Here is a 23,348-nt window from a genome sequence, read left to right on the forward strand (position 1 = left end):
AAAACTCTTTGGCACACGGTGCAACGTCAGGTGGCAATCAATTTGCACCCTCAACATTTGTCACGCTGCGAAGTAAATGCGGTGGGTGCGCTCAACTTTGTTTTCCTTTGAGGAAGATTGCCAATCATGTTGTCACTTCAGGCTCGCAATTAACACCAGCACGTCAAAAATTATTAATATATCCATTGACTAACATCGGCGAGATAGACCACTGGCTTCCTAGAAGGTTTTTACTCGCTGCGTGAATATGAATTTACGTGCACTTTTATGTTTTATTTTGTTAAACCTTTGGATGGTTAGAATTAATAAAAGTAAAATAAACAGCGTGCTTCAGCCGCACCGAACCTTACAAAAATAATATTCAGGGCCTACCTTGGCTCCTCCCACCCTCAACCAGTATATATACAAGGACTGTTTTCTTGGAATTTCTCTCACTTGATACAGCGAGCGTGCTGTGACGGTTCCACCTGAAGACGGAAGCTTGTGTTGCCTCCGAAACGTCGTGATTTTAATTTTATTTTAATTTTACTTTTATTAATTTAAAAATTTTTACCTACGTGACTTTACCGAAAAAACCTAAGAATATGAATCCTTGCAGTCACGAAAGCTTCAAATCTAGAATTCTTTGGATGGTTAGTCTATTACTAAGCATCTACTACTGTAGTGGGTTACTGTCCATATGTCGATTTAAGGTGGCTTACAATGTAGCTAGAAACGATCTGTAAACGAATTGGCCAGCAGGGCCCCATGGTATATATATGGTGGATAGTGCAGTGTCTCAACTATTATTAACTACATCTCTCTTGCCTCTGTTTCTCTACTATGAACAAGCGTCATTGCCCAACACGATCCGATTACAGGTAGTCCTCGACTTACGATGGAGATGCGTTACGACGACCCCATCGTAAGTCAAAAATATCGTAAGTCGAAGATGGCCTAGCCTACCCAGGAGTCTTAAAGAATGGTGATAATTTAGCAAAACAGAGCAATTTACAGTACCGTACTGTATAAACTATATACTGTATGTATTTATTAATTACAATACTGTATTGCACAGTAAAATGTAAAGTAAAAAAAACTATGTAAATTCTTAGCCTACCTATATGAACTGCAATTTAATAGAAAGTTTTTTTCAGGAAACAATCCTGTCTGCTATGAAAACTTTAACATGCATTGAACGTATCGTATCGTGGTAACCTTAAAATGAAATCACTAAAGCTACGTATCATACAGGGCATTGCACGTATCGTAACGTATCATACTGTACTGTACTCGCCAAGATTCTGTCCGTCGTCTGCATACTTGAACGATGTTAGGTTGTTGATGGCAATTTTGTCATATCGCTATCGCCATCGTAAGATCGAAATATCGTAAGCCGGACCATCGTAACTCGGGGACTACCTGTATTACAGCAACGTCAGGTGGCAATCAATTTGCACCCTCAACATTTGTCACGCTGCGAAGTAAATGCGGTGGGTGCGCTCAACTTTGTTTTCCTTTGAGGAAGATTGCCAATCATGTTGTCACTTCAGGCTCGCAATTAACACCAGCACGTCAAAAATTATTAATATATCCATTGACTAACATCGGCGAGATAGACCACTGGCTTCCTAGAAGGTTTTTACTCGCTGCGTGAATATGAATTTACGTGCACTTTTATGTTTTATTTTGTTAAACCTTTGGATGGTTAGAATTAATAAAAGTAAAATAAACAGCGTGCTTTAGCCGCACCGAACCTCACAAAAATAATATTCAGGGCCTACCTTGGCTCCTCCCACCCTCAACCAGTATATATACAAGGACTGTTTTCTTGGAATTTCTCTCACTTGATACAGCGAGCGTGCTGTGACGGTTCCACCTGAAGACGGAAGCTTGTGTTGCCTCCGAAACGTCGTGATTTTAATTTTATTTTAATTTTACTTTTATTAATTTAAAATTTTTTACCTACGTGACTTTACCGAAAAAACCTAAGAATATGAATCCTTGCAGTCACGAAAGCTTCAAATCTAGAATTCTTTGGATGGTTAGTCTATTACTAAGCATCTACTACTGTAGTGGGTTACTGTCCATATGTCGATTTAAGGTGGCTTACAATGTAGCTAGAAACGATCTGTAAACGAATTGGCCAGCAGGGCCCCATGGTATATATATGGTGGATAGTGCAGTGTCTCAACTATTATTAACTACATCTCTCTTGCCTCTGTTTCTCTACTATGAACAAGCGTCATTGCCCAACACGATCCGATTACAGGTAGTCCTCGACTTACGATGGAGATGCGTTACGACGACCCCATCGTAAGTCAAAAATATCGTAAGTCGAAGATGGCCTAGCCTACCCAGGAGTCTTAAAGAATGGTGATAATTTAGCAAAACAGAGCAATTTACAGTACCGTACTGTATAAACTATATACTGTATGTATTTATTAATTACAATACTGTATTGCACAGTAAAATGTAAAGTAAAAAAAACTATGTAAATTCTTAGCCTACCTATATGAACTGCAATTTAATAGAAAGTTTTTTTCAGGAAACAATCCTGTCTGCTATGAAAACTTTAACATGCATTGAACGTATCGTATCGTGGTAACCTTAAAATGAAATCACTAAAGCTACGTATCATACAGGGCATTGCACGTATCGTAACGTATCATACTGTACTGTACTCGCCAAGATTCTGTCCGTCGTCTGCATACTTGAACGATGTTAGGTTGTTGATGGCAATTTTGTCATATCGCTATCGCCATCGTAAGATCGAAATATCGTAAGCCGGACCATCGTAACTCGGGGACTACCTGTATTACATAATTTTTCCTCTTCAGGCTAGCATAACTTATTAATTGTTTTTTTTAACTATTTGCTAGAAAAATCCACCAACAATATATTTGCCTGTGAAAATGTAACAATTGCAGATCGTTCGACACGCAGATTTGCCCATGAAACAACGGGGTGACAGGCCTCCCTTACAAAGCACACGCAAATAAGTTCATACAGTCAGTGCATTCTGGAAAATGTACAATGTAATTGTTGTACCTGATTTCATCATGACTTAACGTAATACTACAATATGCCGCAAGGGCCTGACTCTAATTTAATTGCAGATAAAAGAGATGGCATTCATTGGCTGTTAAGCCGATTTGTATCAAAGCTTGTGTCATCACGGCATAGTCATAGTATATTTCTGCGCTGATTGTTGGGAGTAACAGAGTAACGGCTCAGGGCAAAATGAGTATTTTAAAGTACCAAGCCAAAGTGAATCATTGCTCAAATGATCATTGAAGCAGTGCTCACTATCCTGTTTTTACAGTGCTGTACCGGTGATGGAAGTTCCACATTGCTATGGCAAGGGCATGTCTATCCATAGGACAACCACCGTTGACTTCCCCACATAGTGGTACCCTTTTAATCGACCCCGAAGGGATGATGGGCTGGGTCAACCCCAGACCAGGATTTGAACGCGCAACCTTCTGATTGCGAGCCACTCACTCTGCAACTGCTGAGCCACCTGACCGGATACAATAAATAAACCCAGTGAGGTCTCCTTACATAGGAACTCGTGAACGTGACGTGAGTAATGCACTTTAATGGATCACTGCCGGCCACATTTTAAAGCCCGTCATGTGCATCGCATCCTCATAAATGTTGGCCTGGGAAATTTGCTCTTGGAAGATAATGGCAACCTGCATGTGTGAAATGACGTTAATAAAATATAAGGAGAGTTAAGTGGCAATATCCGTTCCCTGTTCATAAAAGTCATGCAATATTTGTCAGGATTACTCAGAGAGCTTAACACTATGCCAGAGCATTAAACCAGCATTGCTGAATTCCAGGGTTTGCATCCAGGCTGCCATCTGTGACTAAATCGAATTCTCAAGTCTTGTGAATTGGTGGTGTCAGTCAGTCTCTGTTTAATTACTCAAGTGTTCTAAAACCCCAGTCGGTCGGCAACAAATAACACGATTGAAGTTGTGATAGATTAGTTCACACATTCCTTCAATTGAGCAAGGTTATAATAAGAATTTAGAAAAAAAAGATACGATGGGAGGGAATTCCAAAGTGTGAGGGAATAAGCAGGAAGAGAAGTGTTGTGGCCTGCGGTGTGGTGAGCGAGCGTGTTGAGTGAGTGAACTGATGAGCTAGTGACTGAGTGAGTGTGTCGCTGTGGCCTGCAGTGTGGAGAGCGAGCATGTTGAGTGAGTGAATCGGTGAGTTAGTGACTGGGTGAGTGTATCGCTGTGCCCTGCCGTGTGGTGAGCGAGCGGGTTGAGTGAGTGAACTGGTGAGTTAGGGACTGGGTGAGTGTGACGCTGTGGCCTGCAGTGTGGTGAGCGAGCGTGTTGAGTGAGTGAACTGGTGAGTTATTGACAGAGTGAGTGTGACGCTGTGCCCTGCATTGTGGTTGAGCGAGCGGGTTGAGTGAGTGAACTGGTGAGTTAGGGACTGGGTGAGTGTGACGCTGTGGCCTGCAGTGTGGTGAGCGAGCGTGTTGAGTGAGTGAACTGGTGAGTTATTGACAGAGTGAGTGTGACGCTGTGCCCTGCATTGTGGTTGAGCGAGCGGGTTGAGTGAGTGAATTGGTGAGTTAGTGACTGGGTGAGTGTGACGCTGTGGCCTGCAGTGTGGTGAGCGAGCGGGTTGAGTGAGTGAACTGGTGAGTTAGGGACTGGGTGAGTGTGACGCTGTGGCCTGCAGTGTGGTGAGCGAGCGTGTTGAGTGAGTGAACTGGTGAGTTAGTGACTGGGTGAGTGTGACGCTGTGGCCTGCAGTGTGGTGAGCGAGCGTGTTGAGTGAGTGAATCGGTGTGTTAGTGACTGGGTGAGTGTGATGCTGTGACCTGCCGTGTGGTGAGCGAGCGTGTTGAGTGAGTGAACTGGTGAGTTAGTGACTAGGTGAGTGTATCGCTGTGGCCTGCAGTGTGGTGAGCGAGCGGGTTGAGTGAGTGAATCGGTGAGTTAGTGACTGGGCGAGTGTGATGTTGTGGCCAGCAGGGTGGTGGCTGAGCAGTGTGGATCAAATGAAACAGTGAGAGTTTGGGAGGCCGAGTTCTCAACGTGAGTGGAGGAATCATTGAGCAATTTTCATGGGGAACAGTATCCGTGGTAGTAGTGATAGAAGAGTGATAGGGAGCCAACTGAGCACTGGTCAGTAAGTGGCTGGAGTGAGTCGGTGAGCGTTGATTCATCAACCAACTGGACCGCTTTGAGTTGAAACTATGGCATAAAAAAACATATTTGAAGAATTGCGTTGTCTCTATTTGAAATATTTATTGTGTAAGGTTTAATATATTCCTTTTGATTGCCACATCTTGTACACGATTTGTAGAGAATGAAAAAAAACATGTGCCACCTCGACCGAACAAGAGTCCTTGCTAATGGAATTCCGAAGTGATGAGATTTTCAGAGCCGGTTTCCTAAGACAGGGTTTATGTTTGTGTGTACGTTGAACTTATTTCGCACCGTACATAGTCAACCATGCTAATCGGAGACCTATTCATTGTGAGCGGTGACGCAGCTGTAGCACGTTCGCCGCTCGTTGCAGACGTTCTCGGTTCGAATCTAGCGGCCACCCTGGTTATTGCTGCTCTTGTAGTAACCACGATAATGCTACACGCCAGCTGCTTCACATTGGACGTAGAATGATCCTTTGACGGAATTCGCAAGAGTGGACCATTGTGTGCCGGTTTAAGGTGTCCAAATTTAACAAATTCGAAAATTACACCGCAAATTACTCCATTGGGATTGTGCATGCAGCGGTCATCGCCGCAACTACCGTCAGATGAATGACTCAGGTCACCTTTGCAAATTAAATTATTTAAAAAAAATATATACATATTTTACCAGGTAAAGCCACTGAGCAATATATAGCTCTTTTCAAGAAGCGATCTGGATATTAAATGATAGCTCAACAAAGTGGCTTATGACATGGAAATGTATAGCAGCCAAATACTTCTAAATGTGGTGGGAAAAACCGGAATTATGTTCACGCGACCACGGGGAGAACACACAAACTCCAAATGTACAGACATCCTGTATACTGGGCGAGGTAGTTAACATCTCAACACCGAGAATAATCCTGGTCTCTTCAGTTCTCACCTGGCCAAACAAAATAAACTCACTGCTAGTTGTGAGAGCTTGGATGTTTTTTTTTTGTTTAATCTCATGATGCCGGTAGCAACAATTTACTATGATTCTGGGAAAATAGAACGCTAAAAGTAAACGTTTGTGAAAATAACAAGCGAGGCGGGAACATCGTGCCGAGTTGTTGGTTTTCTTATCCTAAAATTATTATTCTTCGAGAGGGAATTCAGTGAATTGATGAAGCTCTTCTTTATATAAAATAAGTATAACCCCTAAAAACAAAGTGTTTCACTATAAATCCTTAATATGCGTAATTAAATATAATATTTTTGTCCTAAAAGTGTAAAATTTTGGAAAAAAAATTTCACGAACATTAATTGTCACGCACAACGAGTCTGTGTGCAAAATGTCAGCTCGATTGGATCACGGGAAGTGGGTTAAAAACGACCGTAAGATTTGCACGGTCCTAAGCAAGCAAGCGAACTTAATATAAAGGATAAAAAAAAAACGCCGCCAAATTGTCCGAAGTAACAGAATCAAATGTACACATCCGTGGTCGTTTATAGTCAAGTCAGACCTGATCCCACGTCCACAGCCTCTCTCCCACGGCCCCACACTTGGCGAGGAGCTTGGTAACAGGCGATGACAAGACTCGCTAACCTGCAAACACCTCAGTGCGACTTAATAGGCTCATTTCTACGGTTGTAGAAATATAAAAAAAATAACACTGCAATTGTTGAATGAGTTGAAAAGTTGTTCTCCGAGATCCGTGGCAACGCTTGCCGTGAAGCACCCGGCGCCTACCACCGCGGCAGACCTGCTCATTGCCGGTGACGGTGCTCCGCAGCCGTGAGTGGGCCAGTTGTAGAAATGTCACGAGAAGCAAAGAGAGAAAAAATTAACCCGTAAAAACAAAGTTTTTCACTATAAATCCTTTATATGCGTGGCATCGGGGCGGCTAGAGTCCTCTCGTCCTCTGGCTTGAGATGGCTGCCACCTATGGGTCAGATGATTGTGTGCCAGCATTAACCAATTGGTAAATAAATATTGAATTTCTTTTTCCCTAAACAGTGTAAAATTCTGGAAATTTTTTTCACGAAAATTCATTGTCATGCACAACGAGTCTGTGTGCAAAATGTCAGCTCGATTGGATCACGGGAAGTGGGTTAAAAAACGACCGAAAGATTTGCACGGTCCTAAGCAAGCAAGCGAACTTAATATAAAGGATTTAAAAATGGCACGCGCCCACGCATGGAATTCCGCGGTGCTTTCCGTTTGTCCTTGCGATGAGCGGTGACTCGGCTGCGTTCCACGCCGCGCCAACGGCATCACGTCGTGGGTCGTGCGATGTCCGGAGATTATGTAACGTGTGTTGACCTCTTGTGATGACCCCTCTTGTGATGTCACTCGGTGATGATATCGTAGCCGTGGGCTCGCAAGGCTTACTTAGTGCAGGTTTTTGTCACGGGAGTTTTGAGCAAACCATTTCACTGCTTTTGGCCACTTTTCTTTACAAGCCCCTAATAGCGACGCAACTTTTTATCTATAAACGTTTGCTTGTGTCGGAACATCTTTAAGAGAGTTATTGCACAACCCCGACCAGCCCCCCACCACCCTCTCCAGACAAACCCAGAAGGACAGGGCTTAGCGCATCCACAATTCCAACTTTCGTTGGAAATCGTGCGAACAGAAAAAAACTGTTGACATCTCACACAGTGGTACCGTGCACGTTGTCAATCCCGGAATAATGATGACGATGACAATAATCTGAGTTGCCCTCTCACCAGTCTTGGAATTTGCAACCTTCCGATAGTTCGGCGAGCCCTCTGCCACTGCGCTACCCCGGGCCGGGTGTTTAACCTCGAGTTGTTGTTATTGAAAGATGATTGTCATTCCGTTTATAAGTCAAGAACCAAAAAAAGCACAGGAATGTGCAACACATCAAAATAAAAAAACTGCAAAATGCATTGGCATTTGAAGAGGACCTCCCCTGGCCTGCAGATTGCGTAAAACAAAAATGTTTTGAAGCACTTAGTTTAGATTGCTCACTTGAAAGACCTGTTGACGGATTGCTGAATGACACGTTTCCCACCGTCATAATATTAATAATGATAAATTAATCATTCATAACACTTTGTTAATATAATGCCGAATGTCGGCTTCCCCGCGCTGTATCAGTCACGTGGGCTCTTTGATCATACATCATTCCTGCTGGTCAGCGCCGATTCGTGAAGTGAGGAAGGTGGGCAGGATTCGGCTGGAACTTCTGTCACTACTGATGTAGCCGTGGCCGGGAATTGAACTCAAGCCACCAAGTTCATAGCACAGCATGCTAACTGCTATACCACTTCGACCCCCCACCCCCTATCGTCATAATTCTATGGATCTATTGAAACGTGTTTTGGTTTACCCACCGGTATCATCAGGCCACCACTGCTATTGACGACGGCGATTCCACTTTTAGCTGGAAAACCAAAGGTGGTGACGTGAGGACGACCCCCTGGGTCCACGGTTGCCTCCCTGTCAACTCGCCCGTGGTGACAAGACGGTACCTGAGGCTTTGCCCAGGACATCGCTCGTAAATGACCTCCGTGTAATAAACAAACTTTGTGTAGCAACGCATTTGAATGTACTTAGGAATTGGTTGATCGGCTTTACCCATGCTGTTCCAACGGTGAATGCCAGATTTTATTTCGACGCACCCCTTTGCATCGTAATGTCGTCAGCACTGGACTTGCAATCCAGCGGTCGCCGATTCGATCTCCAGAGCGCGGCTGTTGAAGCGACGGACGGAGTTTGTTAAAACCTTCCACCTCTCGTCCACCCAGCGATGTAGATGGGTGTGCCGCATTGAGTATATCGGCCGGACGCGTGCAGTGAGGTTGAGTGTGGGTACGCCCACCTCTTCTTCAAAGACATCCGACCAGCATGGAAGAGCGGCCCGAATTATCTTCCAGAGTTGCTCGAGTGAGTGCCCTCCGGCATGAGCAAGACGTTTCACGCCTGGCCGGTGTGGAAACGCGCACCAACTACAAAAATAGTGGTGTCCCTTCTGTCATTGGCGGCATAAGTAAGACACTGCAAGGACTGTACCTTGAACTTTTACAGTACATATACATATATATAGAAAAACACTGCTTCGTAATGGAATTGTGTTGCATTGCGTAAGAAGAGGATGGATTTACCCATGTGTTTCAGCAGCAGATTTAATTGGCGTTTTCCATTCTCAACAAAGACACGAATGCACATTTTTTGGGGGGGTTATCATGCATGACCAGGACAGTGCAAGCATTCGTACAGAGCTTGTGTTGTTTAATGACCATCGCCTGTGGGCTGCAAGGCACAGACATATAAACCGCAAGCTTTTGTAAATGCCTTAATAATAATAATAGTCGTAGTAATAACTGAGCACATTTGGTTTTAGTGCCATTTTGACACGGCATGGCTATCATGACGCTGCCCTGTTTCAACGGACACAGTCTGCAATAATTTGATGGTGGGGGGGGGGGGGTGGCGATGTTGCTATAAGTAATCCAAACAAAGTCATTTGCAGGTAATTTTTACATTATTGGACCGTGACTCCAGCACACAACGGCCGACTTTTCCTTCGCGAATGACGTCACGGGACCTGCATCACATGCACGGCTAATGCGCCTGCAGTGTTAACCAGGGTGGCCTGTCGGCTTCGAACGGCGAACCTCTTAAACAAGTGACAAACGCGCTGCCACTGAGCCATGTCACCGCGCCATCGGCGCCTCCTATGAGCGCGGTTGGCTAGGTGCGGTGCGAAAGAAGTTCAACGTACATGCAGTACAATACAAGATGCCTGCTTCTTTGTTTGATTTTCCCCCACGAGCATCAACCACCGCACGTGTCTGTACCAGTGCCATGTATGAAGGCGTTGTAAGTAAATATGAGAATTTCTTTTCGGCAATACATTTACACGTCGATTATTTTCATATGAGATGGAAGATTAGCGTCAACCGTCCACAACCTGCGTTAGCAACGCATCGCCTGCTGGCATTTACAAGTATGCGACGTGGCTCACATTTTGTTAAAATGTCAGCTCACAAAGATAGCTTTGAGAGAGCAACGATGGGACATTTTGTGCTTTGTGGTTTTTTTAGAAATGCTATGAGGAACTTCCATTGTGCTTCACGCAATGGTAGTAAATGCTAATGTCAACGGAAAAACTGCAGTTTTAAAAATAGTTGCTCAAAGTTTCTGGTTATTCTGCTATTGCATGCATTGTGCAGTGACATTTCATGGCTGCACACGGGTATTTTGGTTTTTGCATGTTGCAGGATGTCATCCATGGAAAGCTACTTTTTGTGCGCCAGTGAATGGGCAAAAATCACACGCCCAAATAACACAACCCTCTCGCTCAAAGAAGCGTGCAAGAAATGAAAATATAGAAACATCTCAGGTTTTATTGTGTCCCTCCGAACGATTGTTTTTCATATGGTCATGACTTAAAAAATATATAGTTTAGTCACGGAGGCTATTTATCATAAAAGCAAATCAAACGTTGGATTTGATCCATGTTTTCTCTTCTCACGCCAAAAACTCCATCGCATCTCAATAACCAATGTGGTGAACATTTTGTGGAGTTGCTATGCAGTGGAACACATTACATGTTTCCCTTCATAATTGCAAACATGACCGGACACCTAACAAAACAGTTTATGATTGCCTTTTTAGTTATTTTTCTTTCCGGAGGAGAAACACTTTGCAGTCTATGGTAATGCCATAAAATGCTTCGAAACAAACTCCAAATGTGTGCATTCTTTCCAGACAAGCCAATAAAGAGGAGATGCTCTATTTTATGAGCCACTTAAAATGTAGAGCCAATAAAAAAAAATACAACGTTGCCCAGCCCACACTTGTCAGTCGCCCCCGCATACGAGCTGAGGGCATTCCGGCTCCCATCCAGCTCCTGTACTCAAGCCCAGGACATTTGAGTACAAAACAAAGCCATGGCAGAGGTGGCCAGGTAGCCCAGCGATCAGATAACTGCACTGCCACCACCTGGTTTCGAATCTGGTTCAGCCACCACTGATTAAAACCGGGTCCACGAGTGGGTTGTGAGTTGGTGCGCCGCGGTGGCGAGACGTCTATGTCCTCTCTGATGTAGGGAATCCAGGCCAGCCCACTATGCCAGATGGGTCCAGAAAATTCAGCTGCAACCCAAATTCGTGGCCAACGTGAGTGGAAAAACAAGAAGCACACACAACTGGGATGGGACATTGAGTTCAAACCCAGTGTTCCGTGTTTGATAGGGGCGCCACGGTGGCGAGATGTTAACCACCTCGCCAGGTATGCAGGTGTGTGTGGGTTCGATCACAACTCCGACGCCTGTATATTTGCAGTTTGCATGTTCTCCCCGTGGTCATGTAGATTTTTCTCTGGATCCTCTGTTTTTTCTCTCTCCACATTTAGAAACGCGCGTTTTAGAGTATTTTGCGCTATAAATGTCCACATCGTAAACCACTTCGTTTGGGTATAATGTGTGGCCTGGTCGCTTCTGAAAAAGAGCTATATTTTGCTCAGTAGTCCTTACCTGGTAAAATAAAAAAAAGGTTTAGTTTAGACTGGAGAAAACACCCCTTCATCGTTAAATTTGACTTCATTTGGCAAGATTCCAGTTCTGAGAAGGAAAAAGATGTCGGTATTACTGTCATGCTGCAAATATGTGCCTGTGGTGGGTGCGGAAAATCATGACCCCTAGTGTGTGGGCAAAGAAAAACACTTGAAGAGGTCTCAGAAGAGACTGCGATCGATCCTTCTGCCACATCCATCAATGTGCGCCTGGCATTTGGGAGAAAACCGGAGTGCCCAGAAAAAAAACGACAAGGGGATACCACTTAAAGCTCCTGACAGTTAGGTCTGACTCATTGCGGTTCTGCAATCTCCTGGTCACCTCGCAGCCCAAGTCTACAACGTTTTGGTATTCCCAGGCTGTGTCCCAGATGTCTATGAAAGCCCCTCGAAGGATATTGATATTACTTATATTTATACTCTTATATAAGCGCACAACTATATTTGTGATGAGCGCTGCACTTTCCGTCGTTTTCATGCAGGGGGCGCTGCAAACCTACGCGCCCCCTGCATGAACGACGAAGGCGCAGGGACAGACGTTCGATTATGTTGGAATCGATCTGCAGACGGCGGTCTTCTCGCACGGCCAGCAGTTCTGTGTCGCCTTATCTCGATCCCGCAATCCCAAACGAGTGAAAGTCCGCATCGAACCGAACCCCCAGCAAGGCCATCTACTTAACGACGAGAGAAAATTCACACGAAATGTCGTTTTCAATGAAGTCTTCCAGATGTAAAATTACATAAGCTTTTAATGAAGAAATACAATTATCTAATTCATTACATAATACAATTCAAAAATGTTTAATTTTAAAACTTCAAAAAACGGAGCACCGGGTGCTTGCGTGAATGCGTCGTTCGTGTGCAATTTTTTTCGTGACTTTCCTGGCTTAAGGCCGTCAGTGGTTGTGATGGGTGTCGCAGGCACCCCCGAACAACCCCTAGTTACTTCTATAATTATGCATATGGCTCGTACTACGGAGATAATACTTTAGTTTGTTTTCTGCATTGAATTTAATGAGCACGGTTACAGCAAATTATTGGTGTGAAATTTATTATCCCAGTATTCCAATTCTTCAGACATATTAATTGCGTGTGTTTCGTATTGTGGGTTGACCGGCAGCGGTTTATACACTCGACTTATGCTCGTCTCATGCCCACTTTGGTCAGAGGTGTCGGCTTTTGCCCACCAGCGACAGCAGGTATCTTGCCCCTTGCCGTGGGCCATCTCCAGGTTCGTTTGGGGCTGCGGTGGGGTGTTTGACACTTGTCAACATCAGCGGCAGGGGGGACACAGCTTGCCCTGGCCCTGCCCTCATGTGCTGTGCCAACCATAATAGGTGCTCACCAATTCCACTTTCCCCAGTAGTCTGCCCTCGCTGAGCATGTGTGCGTCTTTGTGTGGGGAGCAGTAGTTGCAGTAGATGGCACAGTAGGGGGCGCTGCTGGTGCATCTGCCGGTCATGTCAGTCGACCCATGGCACCTGGGTCTGTCCCGTGACCCCCTGTCAGCGAGCCTTCGACACTTCACGTGATAGCCTCAAAGTGCACCTGGCCTGGCACAGGCGCCGTGGTGACGTCACCGCCACTTAGTGGCGAATGGCGGGTGTTGGTATTGGAGTCGTAGCGTGGTGCTGAATATCTGAGCTGGTGCTTGGGGGTGGGAGTCTCTTGGATTCGGCCCAACCTTAAATGATTACCTGGTGTGTAAATGTGTGAACACTCGCACTGGGGAGACAAAGGCGACGGGGAATTAGTCTGGCTACACCGTGCCTCGTGTTGCAGGGCCAGTCCCAATAAGTGCTCACGAACGGCACTTGCCGCATCAGTGTGTGGAGCCATACGGGTGGATCTTCGTGTGTGTGCCTCAACGGTCTGTACGACTATACAGTGGAATATCTGTGTGTTTTGCGTGCGTGCGTGCGCGTACGCATGTGCCCGAAACATCTTTAACCGGATGTGAAGGCTAAGGCCAGGCTGCACTAATGACTTAACAATAATGCAAGTGATGCATTACGGTATGTCGCAATAAACAATTCCACTTACGCTGCTGCGCCGCGGTTAACCAGGGGGCCTTGTGACGAAGCGCAGCTGAGTAATAACCCCCACCTCCCCGTGTCAGCCCTGCCTCTCGTGGATGCCGTCAGGGTTGTACCGTGAAATGTTTCGGCGCGGCGCATTACGTCGAGCGATCGTCATGGCCCAGTTGGCACTCTCGGGGCCACACCTGATGTCGTGGGCCCTCTTTTCTCCGAAGCCCGGTCAGCATCCGGGGAAGGGTCCCGGTCGCCCCAACGCTGGCGAGGAATCGACATTGGGACTGGCGCAAGGCTGGCTTGGAAAGGCAGTGTGATCGAGGTGAACGTAGCGACAATTAGGACCGGTGATGAGGAGTAGGAGAGGGTATCACGCGCCTCCGAATTAGCACGGTCGGCAACGTACGGTGCGAAAGAAGTTCAGCATACGTGCAGCATTATTTTCACATGTACTGTGTGAGTAACTTCATTTTTCTGCTTGTCATTTAGTTCTCGGCCACGAAACTTTCTCGAGCACTGTATTTGTTGTTGTACAGAGTTGATCAAGAGCTCATTCTGACTGGAAGAATCAAGGGGCCTTTGTTATTTAAGATGACTGTCTGTAAAACCTTGGGCCTGTGATATGTTAAGATAAACTGTCATAACATCTTTCATTGGACATTTCTAAATGCTCTTAGCATTGTTATTTTTTACTTGGGAGTTGACAATAGTTGAGTAAAATTAAGGGGAATAAATCCAGACAATGTAAAGTACACATGGAGTCATGATCATTATGCTCAATAATAATATAAACCCGTGCCAGCAAACCAAAAGTTAATTACTTTTTTGCCCCAAGATGAATTATGAGCGGTGCGCTGTGTGATGTTACACAACTGTCGTTTCTTCTAGAACTGAGTCAGACCTCTGACAACAGATCCACCCATTTTGACAGGCAAATTAAGTTAAACTTTTTCTGGGGTGGAGGGGGGAGACAAGAGAGAGCTTCAGATGTACATGTATGAGAAAATTACATCTTAGACAAACACACTGGCGATGTACATTTCCATAGTGGCCTACGTGTCAGGATTGAGTAAATAAAAGTGCTTGCGAGTGCCTAAACAGTGACCCGGGCGGGTCATGATATTGAGTAAATGAGAGATTGCAGGAGCTACCACCCCGTTTATATAATGGTTGGAGAGGGGGGAAGGGGCAAGTGCAGCACACTTTTTATTCATGTGGTAAGGTGAGGCTTAAGAGGGTGAGCCTTTGTTATGGAGAGGTACGGTTTGTGACTCAACGTGGCCTACCTAACAATAGTGTGCAAAGGAGAAACAACTAAACATGGTAAACCTGTAATAGTTGTCTGTCAAATAAGATTGGTCAAATAAGTGTAGTTAAATCTTTTTTGCATGGTTAATCACATCTTTCCAATGATTACTCAGTTTGTAACCATCATCACGGTTGAAATTATGTCTGTGTTTGTATATTTTTATTAATGTTAATGTTTTACCTACGTGACTTTACCGAAAAAACCTAAGAATATGAATCCTTGCAGTCACGAAAGCTTCAAATCTAGAATTCATGATATTGAGCTCGCACAACTGAGATCCTGGGTTTAACTCCACGTTTTAGATGCCCATGATTAAAACCGAGTTCTCATCTGCAGCAAGGGAGGAATAGCAAAACTACACGAACTCTCTCCGGAAATGCTTCTCGTGGCTCGCAGAACCCTGACTCTGGCAGTGAACCCCTGGACGTACTGTAGTGCCTTTGCGCAAGCATAGAATCGCAGCACGTTCAGAATCATATTGATACTGGGGGAGGAATCCGATGAGCCAGAAAGCTCTTTTTCATAGATGTCCAGCAGTGGAGGGTCAGAAAGTTACAACAACAAACAAACAATGCAACAACACAATAGGAGGTAAGCAAATCACACAAAAACAAGTTTTATTTCACCAGATAAAGCCCACTGAGCCATTAGCTTCTTTTTCAGAGGCAACCTGCAGCTAGAATGCTCCACTCAAAAATGCGATGTAGAAAGTAAAAATCCTGATCATTGTCAACTTAGCCCCTTCATTCATCAGAGGTCAATACAACTTTGCACAACGTTGCCATTCAAGGGAACGCTGCAGAATAGACCGGCCGTTCTCGCCGGGCAGCGGTGGCTATGCACGTTGCGTGCAATCCACAGTCTGGAGGCAAGGGTTTGTGGATCACAGAAATGCTGTGAACGCCATTCCCATGGGTATCGAGGAGGTGCCGTACCCTGGCTTGCCAGGAAAAGGCAGGACAGCGAGTGGACTAAACTCCATGTGTTTCCATCTGTACAGGGATAGAGTGTTGCCCCCTTGCATGCGTGGGTTTTCTCCGGGTGCTCTGGTTTCCTCCCACACGTATAACAGACACTCATTAATTGGGCAAAAACACCGTGATATGTAAAAAAAAACTAATGCAGAACCCTCCTGAAATGAAGTTGTTGCTACTTTCCTGGATAAAAAAAAAGTAAATCATTATTGTGATTGAGAGGAGAAAGAAGAGATCATATTTGGAGACGGACACCAGCAGTTGAGCAAATACGTCTCTTGTATCAGCCACAGGTGTAGTCGCGTGTCCTCCGAGAGAATGGTGTCCGTGTCCGTATCACGAATTTGTCGAAATGTTACACGTTCAATTCCCGTGTAAACAGTGTAAAGCCGACACCTGTTTTCTTTTTCAGTTTTTTTAAATCCCACCCCCCCCCCCCCATGTACAAAATGCACTGTGGTGACATCACAGAGGCCACGGCTGTATTTAGTAGTAGTAGCCGTAAATGTAAAGCGCTAATCGCGACGAGAGGCGCCAGGCTCGTGTGCCGTGCCCTTCGGGGGACAAAGCGTTGCTCTTTGCTCGGGGCGAGATCAGATTTCCCGCGCTCTGGTCACAACGTGGCCCTCAAGTCGGCCGCTGATACTTTTAAAAAAATCCGTAATCGGTCTCGGACGGATGTTTGCCGGGTGTAATGGTCAGCGGGGCTGGACTTGCAAATTTGAGGTCACCGGTTCGATTCCATCTCCCCGGAGCGGCAGTTTGAAACAATGGGCCAATTTCTCAAACCAACTTTGCCTCTGTCCGCCCAGCAGTGTAAATGGGTGCTGCAAACCCGGCGATCGCCAACTGTATGGGTGCACCCATTTTTCTCTGGGTCCTCCGTTTCTTTAGTTCCACTCCACATTTAGAAACACGTGTTCAGGGTATTTGGCCGCTATACATTTCTACGTGATAAGCCACGACTCTGAGATATCGTTTGCGGCAAGGTCGCTTCGGAAAAAAAGAGCTTTATATAGCTCAGTGGGCCTTAAAATAAAAATTGTTTTAGTTTAGTTTACCAACGCATCTGGCCAGCGTGGAAGAGTAGACCAATCTACCCTCTAGAGAGGCTCTCTCTGTGCTTCCAGTGTTCAAGGGCCTGCTCAAGGCGCGGCTCCGGCTGGAGCACGCATGCCACACACACGTCGGTGATGTGCGCGTCTTCTTCGAACGCTGGGGAGCCGGAAAATCCCTCTGTACCAGCGTGGACGGCACCCTCGTGTTCACCTTCTTAAGCGTTCGCTCGTCACCGTTGCGTGCGCGATGACCACTACCACCACCACCACCACGTGACTTTTCTTTCGTGTTGTGTGCGCTGCATTTAGCACCACAGCGCGTGGATTTATAGCGATTACTTGTTTGCTGGTGACTGTGTATTTCATATCGGAATCACCTCCAGTGCTGTTGCTGCTGGCGACAATAAAAGTTGTTTAAAAGTCAAAAGTCTAAAGCTCCCTCCTGTGGAGGTCCTTCCGCCAACGACAGAGTGAGCAAGCATTTCCAGGGCTGCACCTTCATGCTTGTCTATACTCTTTTTCCATCACAACCTAAACTCTGGTGGGTCCCACCTCAATCACAAAGTGCAATGCTAACTGTGCGTGGGTGCATCCAAGCGGGAAGTGTGGGTGGGTGATGAATGTTCGCAAAGCACCAAAACGCCCATACTTGCTGAAAGTGGCACATTCCAAAGTCAAGCACATGCCTGCCTTGGAAGGTTAGACGCTTCTATTGTGTGAAGAGGTGGGGCCGTTGAACAGGAGAGCGTTGCAAGCATTTCACACTCTGCCTACCTTTCCCCAGCGTGTCCACGGCTACTGTGAGTTTAGCAGTCGCTTCTGCTCGTGCCACGCACTTTTCTTGCATCCTGTCGCTTTTCCGTCGTGGCCCATGGTTGAACCAAATGTGGGATCGGGCCCCCAGATGGGAACGTGTGGCTCGGGGCTGGCCAATTGGCCGGGTGGGTAACTCCCAACTCCACCCACTGCAGCGAGGGCAGACACAAACAAGTCTTGTTCAAAAACCCATTCATCCGCACCCGCAGGCTAATGACTCGTGCGCCCCATATGCGTGCGGGACGGTTGCATCGTAGCAGCTGCCACCTCGGGAGCAGTTTCCGATTTACGATGCGCGCGAATGCCGAGAAGGGATACGGACAGCGTCTATGAAGAACAAAGGCAGATATTTCAAACGACCCAGGTAATTACAACACGCGGAGGAAACGAGTCCGGTCCGTATATATTTTTTTTAAGTGCGCGGCGCTTATTACGAGGTTCAGCAAAGGGGTCTGTGATGCCCTTTCAAAAACGTGTCGTTCTACTGCGGACGTGCCCCTCCCAGCTGCCGCGGAATTATCACCATTGGGAGCGGCGACGTTAGTTCGTGGCAGCGTCTGCCTTCACAAATGCCTCCGAGAAAAGAAAAAAAAAACCATGACACTGTTTTTTGCCCATCTCCCCTGCAAAGGGCATTCTGTTTGCGTGGCTTGTCCGAAAACGGTGTGCAGGAGATGTTAGGAGCTGCTTAAATTTGGAAGAAAAAAACCTTTCTACTTGTTAACTTTTCTTACGGGGATGGGGGCGGGGTGCGGGTGAGGGTGTTTCCTTTACGTCCGTGCCAGTGCGGCACTTTGAGTGCAACGCGTTGGCGCCTCGTGTCAAGTGGCAGGCGCGAGGTGGAGAATTGCTTCCCGTGAACGGCGCCGAACGCTGAGAGGGGCGCTCTTTCCGTGCGCCGCTTGCGCCCAACAGCGAAGCAGCGGACCCGCTCTTGCCTGCCGCGTGGGCCGCCAGCGATGATTCTCGTTTTATTTTTTTCCCCGTTCGTCATTTCCTTGCTCTCTCTTCACAGGTGTCCCCGCCCGATATGGGCATCGGCGAGACGGACGGCGGCACAAAGAACAAACAGAAGTCCACCAACCTGTAAGTTGCCCCCCACCCACTGATTTGTGTTGTTGTTCTATGACCACATCACCCAAACTCACCTGATCTCAGAAGCTAAGCGCGGGGGTGGGGGGCAAGGGCGGCAGCGTGGGTGGGGGGGGTACCTCGTTTGCGCTCGGATGGGTGACCAACCGGGGCTTGCCAGGTGTTGTAGGTGTTGGGGCGCTGTGAGGTAGCTAGGAGGTGTCAGCGGCGAGATGTCGTCAAGATTGAGATGTTATTTGTCTCGCCTGGTATGCAGGAGGCTCGTGAGCTCGATCCCGACCCTGACGGCTGTATATTTTGAGTTTGCGTGTCTCTTGCGTGTGGATTTTTCACAAGTCCTCCAGTTTTTCCGTCCACATTGAGAAATATTGACGAACGGTATTTGGCCGAGAGACATTTCCAACACGTTGTGCTATCATTTGCGACCAGGTCGCTTCTGAAAGAAGAGCTATAGAGCTCAGTGGGCTATACCGGGTAAAATATAAATAGTTCATAACAGTTTATTGATTCAGTCCACAGACAACTCAATATATCGGATATCTGGATTGAATCTGCGTTGTGCTTCTGAGTGTTATGCTCACACACGCGTGCCTACTCTGGTTTCCTTCCACGTTCCCAAAAGTAATTTAATTGCATTGGAAGAAGAAAAAGAAGAAAAAAACATCCCCCATTGCAAGACTGTGCTGAAAATAGGAATCTTGAGACCCCAAGAGGCATTTCTGGGTAATTAACAGGCACTGTGCTTGTCCAACAGTGTTGTTTTCATTGCGTAGCGTTCACCACTGTTTTCAGTCGGGGAGTTTACGTCTCACACTAAGCGCTCACATTGCCCGTGAACAGTTCTGACACGTGTTGCTTGCCTCACTCATGAGCTGACTTTATTCCCTCGGGCAAAAAAACTTTGCAATGAATGCCTCGCGTGCGTGTTGTATAGAAACACACGCACGCTTGCACACACACACATATATATAAACACGCGTTGTAGAGCTCAATTATGCTTCGTGTTGTTTGTGTTTCACACGTGGCGAATGTGGCGGCTACGAGTCGCCGCGAGCTCCACGCAACAAGACACGTGCACTTACAGCCCCTTGGTCGACCCGTCGCTGCGTGGGTCGTTGGAGTTATTTAATCATACTTTATACCGCGCGGTTCAGTGCGGGTTGGCGAAGGTGGGGAGCATAGGCATAGACGTGTGAGTGCAAAAGAAGTACGGTACATATTCTTTGGGTCTTTCGGTAAAGTCACGTAGATAGCAAAATAATAATATCTACGTGACTTTACCGAAAGACCCAGAGAATATGAATTACTGCGGTCACGAAAGCTTTAAGTCAAGATTTAAGTACGGTACAATAATAGATTTTTCTTTACTGCCCTCTGCTGTCCATCACGTTAGCCCCGCATGCAACGCGCTGTGATATGAATTGAAAAACATTGATGCGTGCCCGCGCGATTTATAAATGTATCGTGAGCTACAAGTCGATATTGTTCGATGAATCGGTGCGTCGTTATGCATCTCGTGTGTGGCATGTACTATTTCAGAGATCAGGCGTGCATGATAATTATATGAAATTTTATTTTACATTTAATGTTTTACTTTTACTCACAGTGAGCAGAGCATTCGTTGTTTCACTTCAGTTGTTCTGCAATCACCACCAAGGTATTATCCCTCTGCATCACTGAGAAAGTAGCCATGGTTTATGAAACCTTGTAATTTGATTATTTATTTATAAATCCTCATTTAATCCGGATAGACCCTTAGGCGTCACATCTCGTTTCCAAGACAGTTCTGGCAAGATCAGTCGCACTTAAAATCTACAAAGAATATGAAGCCGACATGACGACAATAAGATTACAATTCACAACTGCGTTTCAACCCACTGCCAGATGACGACCTTCCCGCACCGTGTCAGTCATGGGGGTTGTTTGACCATACTTCACCATGCTGGTCAGTGCACATATCCTTGCACACATATACTACGGGTAGGAACCTCCTGGTTACACCAGCCCACAGGGGATTATTGTGTCCGTCCGTCGTGCAGGGAGGGGCTGGGTGGGGAGGGGCTGGGTGGGGAGGGTGGGGCTGAGTGGGGAGGGTGGGGCTGGGTGGGGAGGGTGGGGCTGGGTGGGGAGGGTGGGGAGAGGCTGGGTGGGGAGGGTGGGGAGAGGCTGGGTGGGGAGGGTGGGGCTGGGTGGGGGGGGTGGGGCTGGGTGGGGATAGGGCTGGTCACCCCGTGGTGCCCTTATAAAACTCAACGTTTAACCTACTCACGCCGGCTTGTGCCCGCCCTCACAGTCGGGCATATTTGCGTAATACACCACGCCGCCGTTGACCCTGGCCATTGACCGAGCAACCCAACGTTCCTACCAGCTCCCTCCGCAGGAATGTGTTTAATGAAGTTCCGTGACCGATCACGCAGAACGTAATTGGAAGGCCATCCCAGTTTGAGGTTAACTCAACACCTCGTTGGTTTCACGCGCAGCCCTGCCGCCGCTCTTTGGAAACTCAAAAGTGGTTTATTGAGTTGACCCACATGGCTGGGATGGTAGGCGAGGGCCGTCTCCTATCAGTGGATTGCCAAAGGAGCGTCAATTTTGAATCAGCACGGAACATTTCCCACGAGGGCGGTTGAGTGGCACTCGCAAAGTGTCTCGGTGAAAGAGTTGCCCTGTTGTTGTGAATGTGAAATGCAATCTGCACATCACGCAACCGACCACTGTCCCTGGTACGCCTATACAGTAGTTATGAATGCTACGGATGTGTGTTGAACTTCTTTCGCACCGTACGTTGCCAACTGTGCTAATCGGAGGTGCGGGGAAGGACAACAAACTTAACACAAAAATGCAGTTCTAAGAAAAATTAGCTTTCAATCCAGAATTGAAAGTGCCATAGCTCCCTCATGGCAGCTGTTGAAAACAGCAGCAATGGAAATGAAACACACGTCACGGCCGGATTTGTCTCACGATGACAACGCTCCTGGGGGGGCGGTTGCACAACCAGGGCGTTGTGAAATCAAGAGGGGCGACACCAAGAGCTCCGATTCAATATGCAAGGGCACCACTTGAATACCATTGCTCATGTTTCGCTTGTTTACCTTGGAAAGCCTCACGGAATCTCCAGCCTGCTTTACAGGAGGGTCCCGCCAAGTTTTTGTTTGCAGTCGGGGGGCAAAGTTGCTCCCGTGCATAATCCCAATTAAGTAATTTACGCCGTACGTAGCCAACCGTGCTAATCTAAGGTACGGGGGAAGGACAACACACTCAACATTAAAAAGCAGTTCTCTTTTAAAACTAGATTTAAAAGTGAATAGCTCAAAGTGGCTTCCTAATATCGGAAGTAAGAGAGCGTTCCAGACGGGCGCAGAAGCGCATCTGAAAGCGCCGCGCGATGCGGCGACCGTCTTTGTTCGATGGCCAGCAGCCAAAAGCCGCTTCTGCGAGGATGACCGGAGTTCGCGTGATGGTTTGTGCTCTTGACGAGATCAGCGAGGTTATTGGTGGTTCATTTGCGGCAAGCACTTAGTGTCAAATGCGGCTCAGCAAGCGCGTGGACCTACACGGTGGGATCTTGCAGTGCCCTTCATGAAACGTGCCAACGAATTGCACTCTCCTGTATATTCTGGAACTCCCGAAGGCATTGAATGTATGACTCAAACGAAGCATCGCCCAACGGTAGCGCGTCCGCCGTTTCTTGGAGAGCTTCGTGGTTCGGATTCCAGCAGTGTGCCCTAGTTAACACTGCGAGTGTACTCACCGTGACATTGCCACCGTGTACGTGGCAGTGAGCGCAATTCGAAAGAGGGTAGGCCATTGAGTGCTGCTTTCATGCTCCAAATTTGGCAAGTTAGAAAAATTAATCGGGAAAGACACGGCGAGCATTTGCTCCCTCTACTGTTGAAAACTTAACATTACCCTCGTAAAAAAAAACGCCTTGAGACCCATTGAGGCTTTCCTGGGTAAAAAAAAGTGTAAATAAGTAGTAATAAAACAACTCCGCATAAAGTTATATCATGTTAATACTAATAGGATTTTTCCCCTTTTTTCTGACAACAAAACTGACACCTTTTTCAAGGAATCATGTTTACATTAACCACAATACTTGCAGTCAAATGCAAACAAAAAACAATACTCTGATAATGTATGCATTGTCCTTGAAACTGATTGGTCCACACCAGAGACAGCTTTCTTTAGAGTTTCAAGGACAATGCATAAATTATCAGAGTATTGTTTTTTGTTTTCATTTGACTGCAAGTATTGTGGTTAATGTAAACATGATTCCTTGCTAAAGGTGTCAGTTTTGTTGCCAGAAAAAAGGGGAAAAACCCTATTAGTATATTTTGGTACTGGCAAAGGAGGTCCCATGATGATATTATATCATGTTGTCAGTTTCTCTTCAA

At 46.4% G+C, this 23,348-nt stretch overlaps 1 protein-coding gene across 4 annotated transcripts in view; it reads left to right on the forward strand.

Annotated features, from left to right (window-relative positions):
- The window catches only part of LOC144733914 (regulator of G-protein signaling 8-like), a 163,853-nt gene that overhangs the window by 127,307 nt on the left and 13,198 nt on the right, over positions 1-23,348 (forward strand). For all 4 annotated transcript variants that reach the window (XM_078615921.1, XM_078615922.1, XM_078615923.1 and 1 more), the window contains one exon: positions 18,878-18,948. In XM_078615921.1, the coding sequence (XP_078472047.1) occupies positions 18,878-18,948 (71 nt within the window). The remainder of the gene's footprint in view (positions 1-18,877; positions 18,949-23,348) is intronic.

Source organism: Lampetra planeri, chromosome 49 (genome assembly GCF_965212315.1).
Source record: "Lampetra planeri chromosome 49, kcLamPlan1.2.h2, whole genome shotgun sequence".
NCBI classification, from domain to species: domain Eukaryota; kingdom Metazoa; phylum Chordata; class Hyperoartia; order Petromyzontiformes; family Petromyzontidae; genus Lampetra; species Lampetra planeri.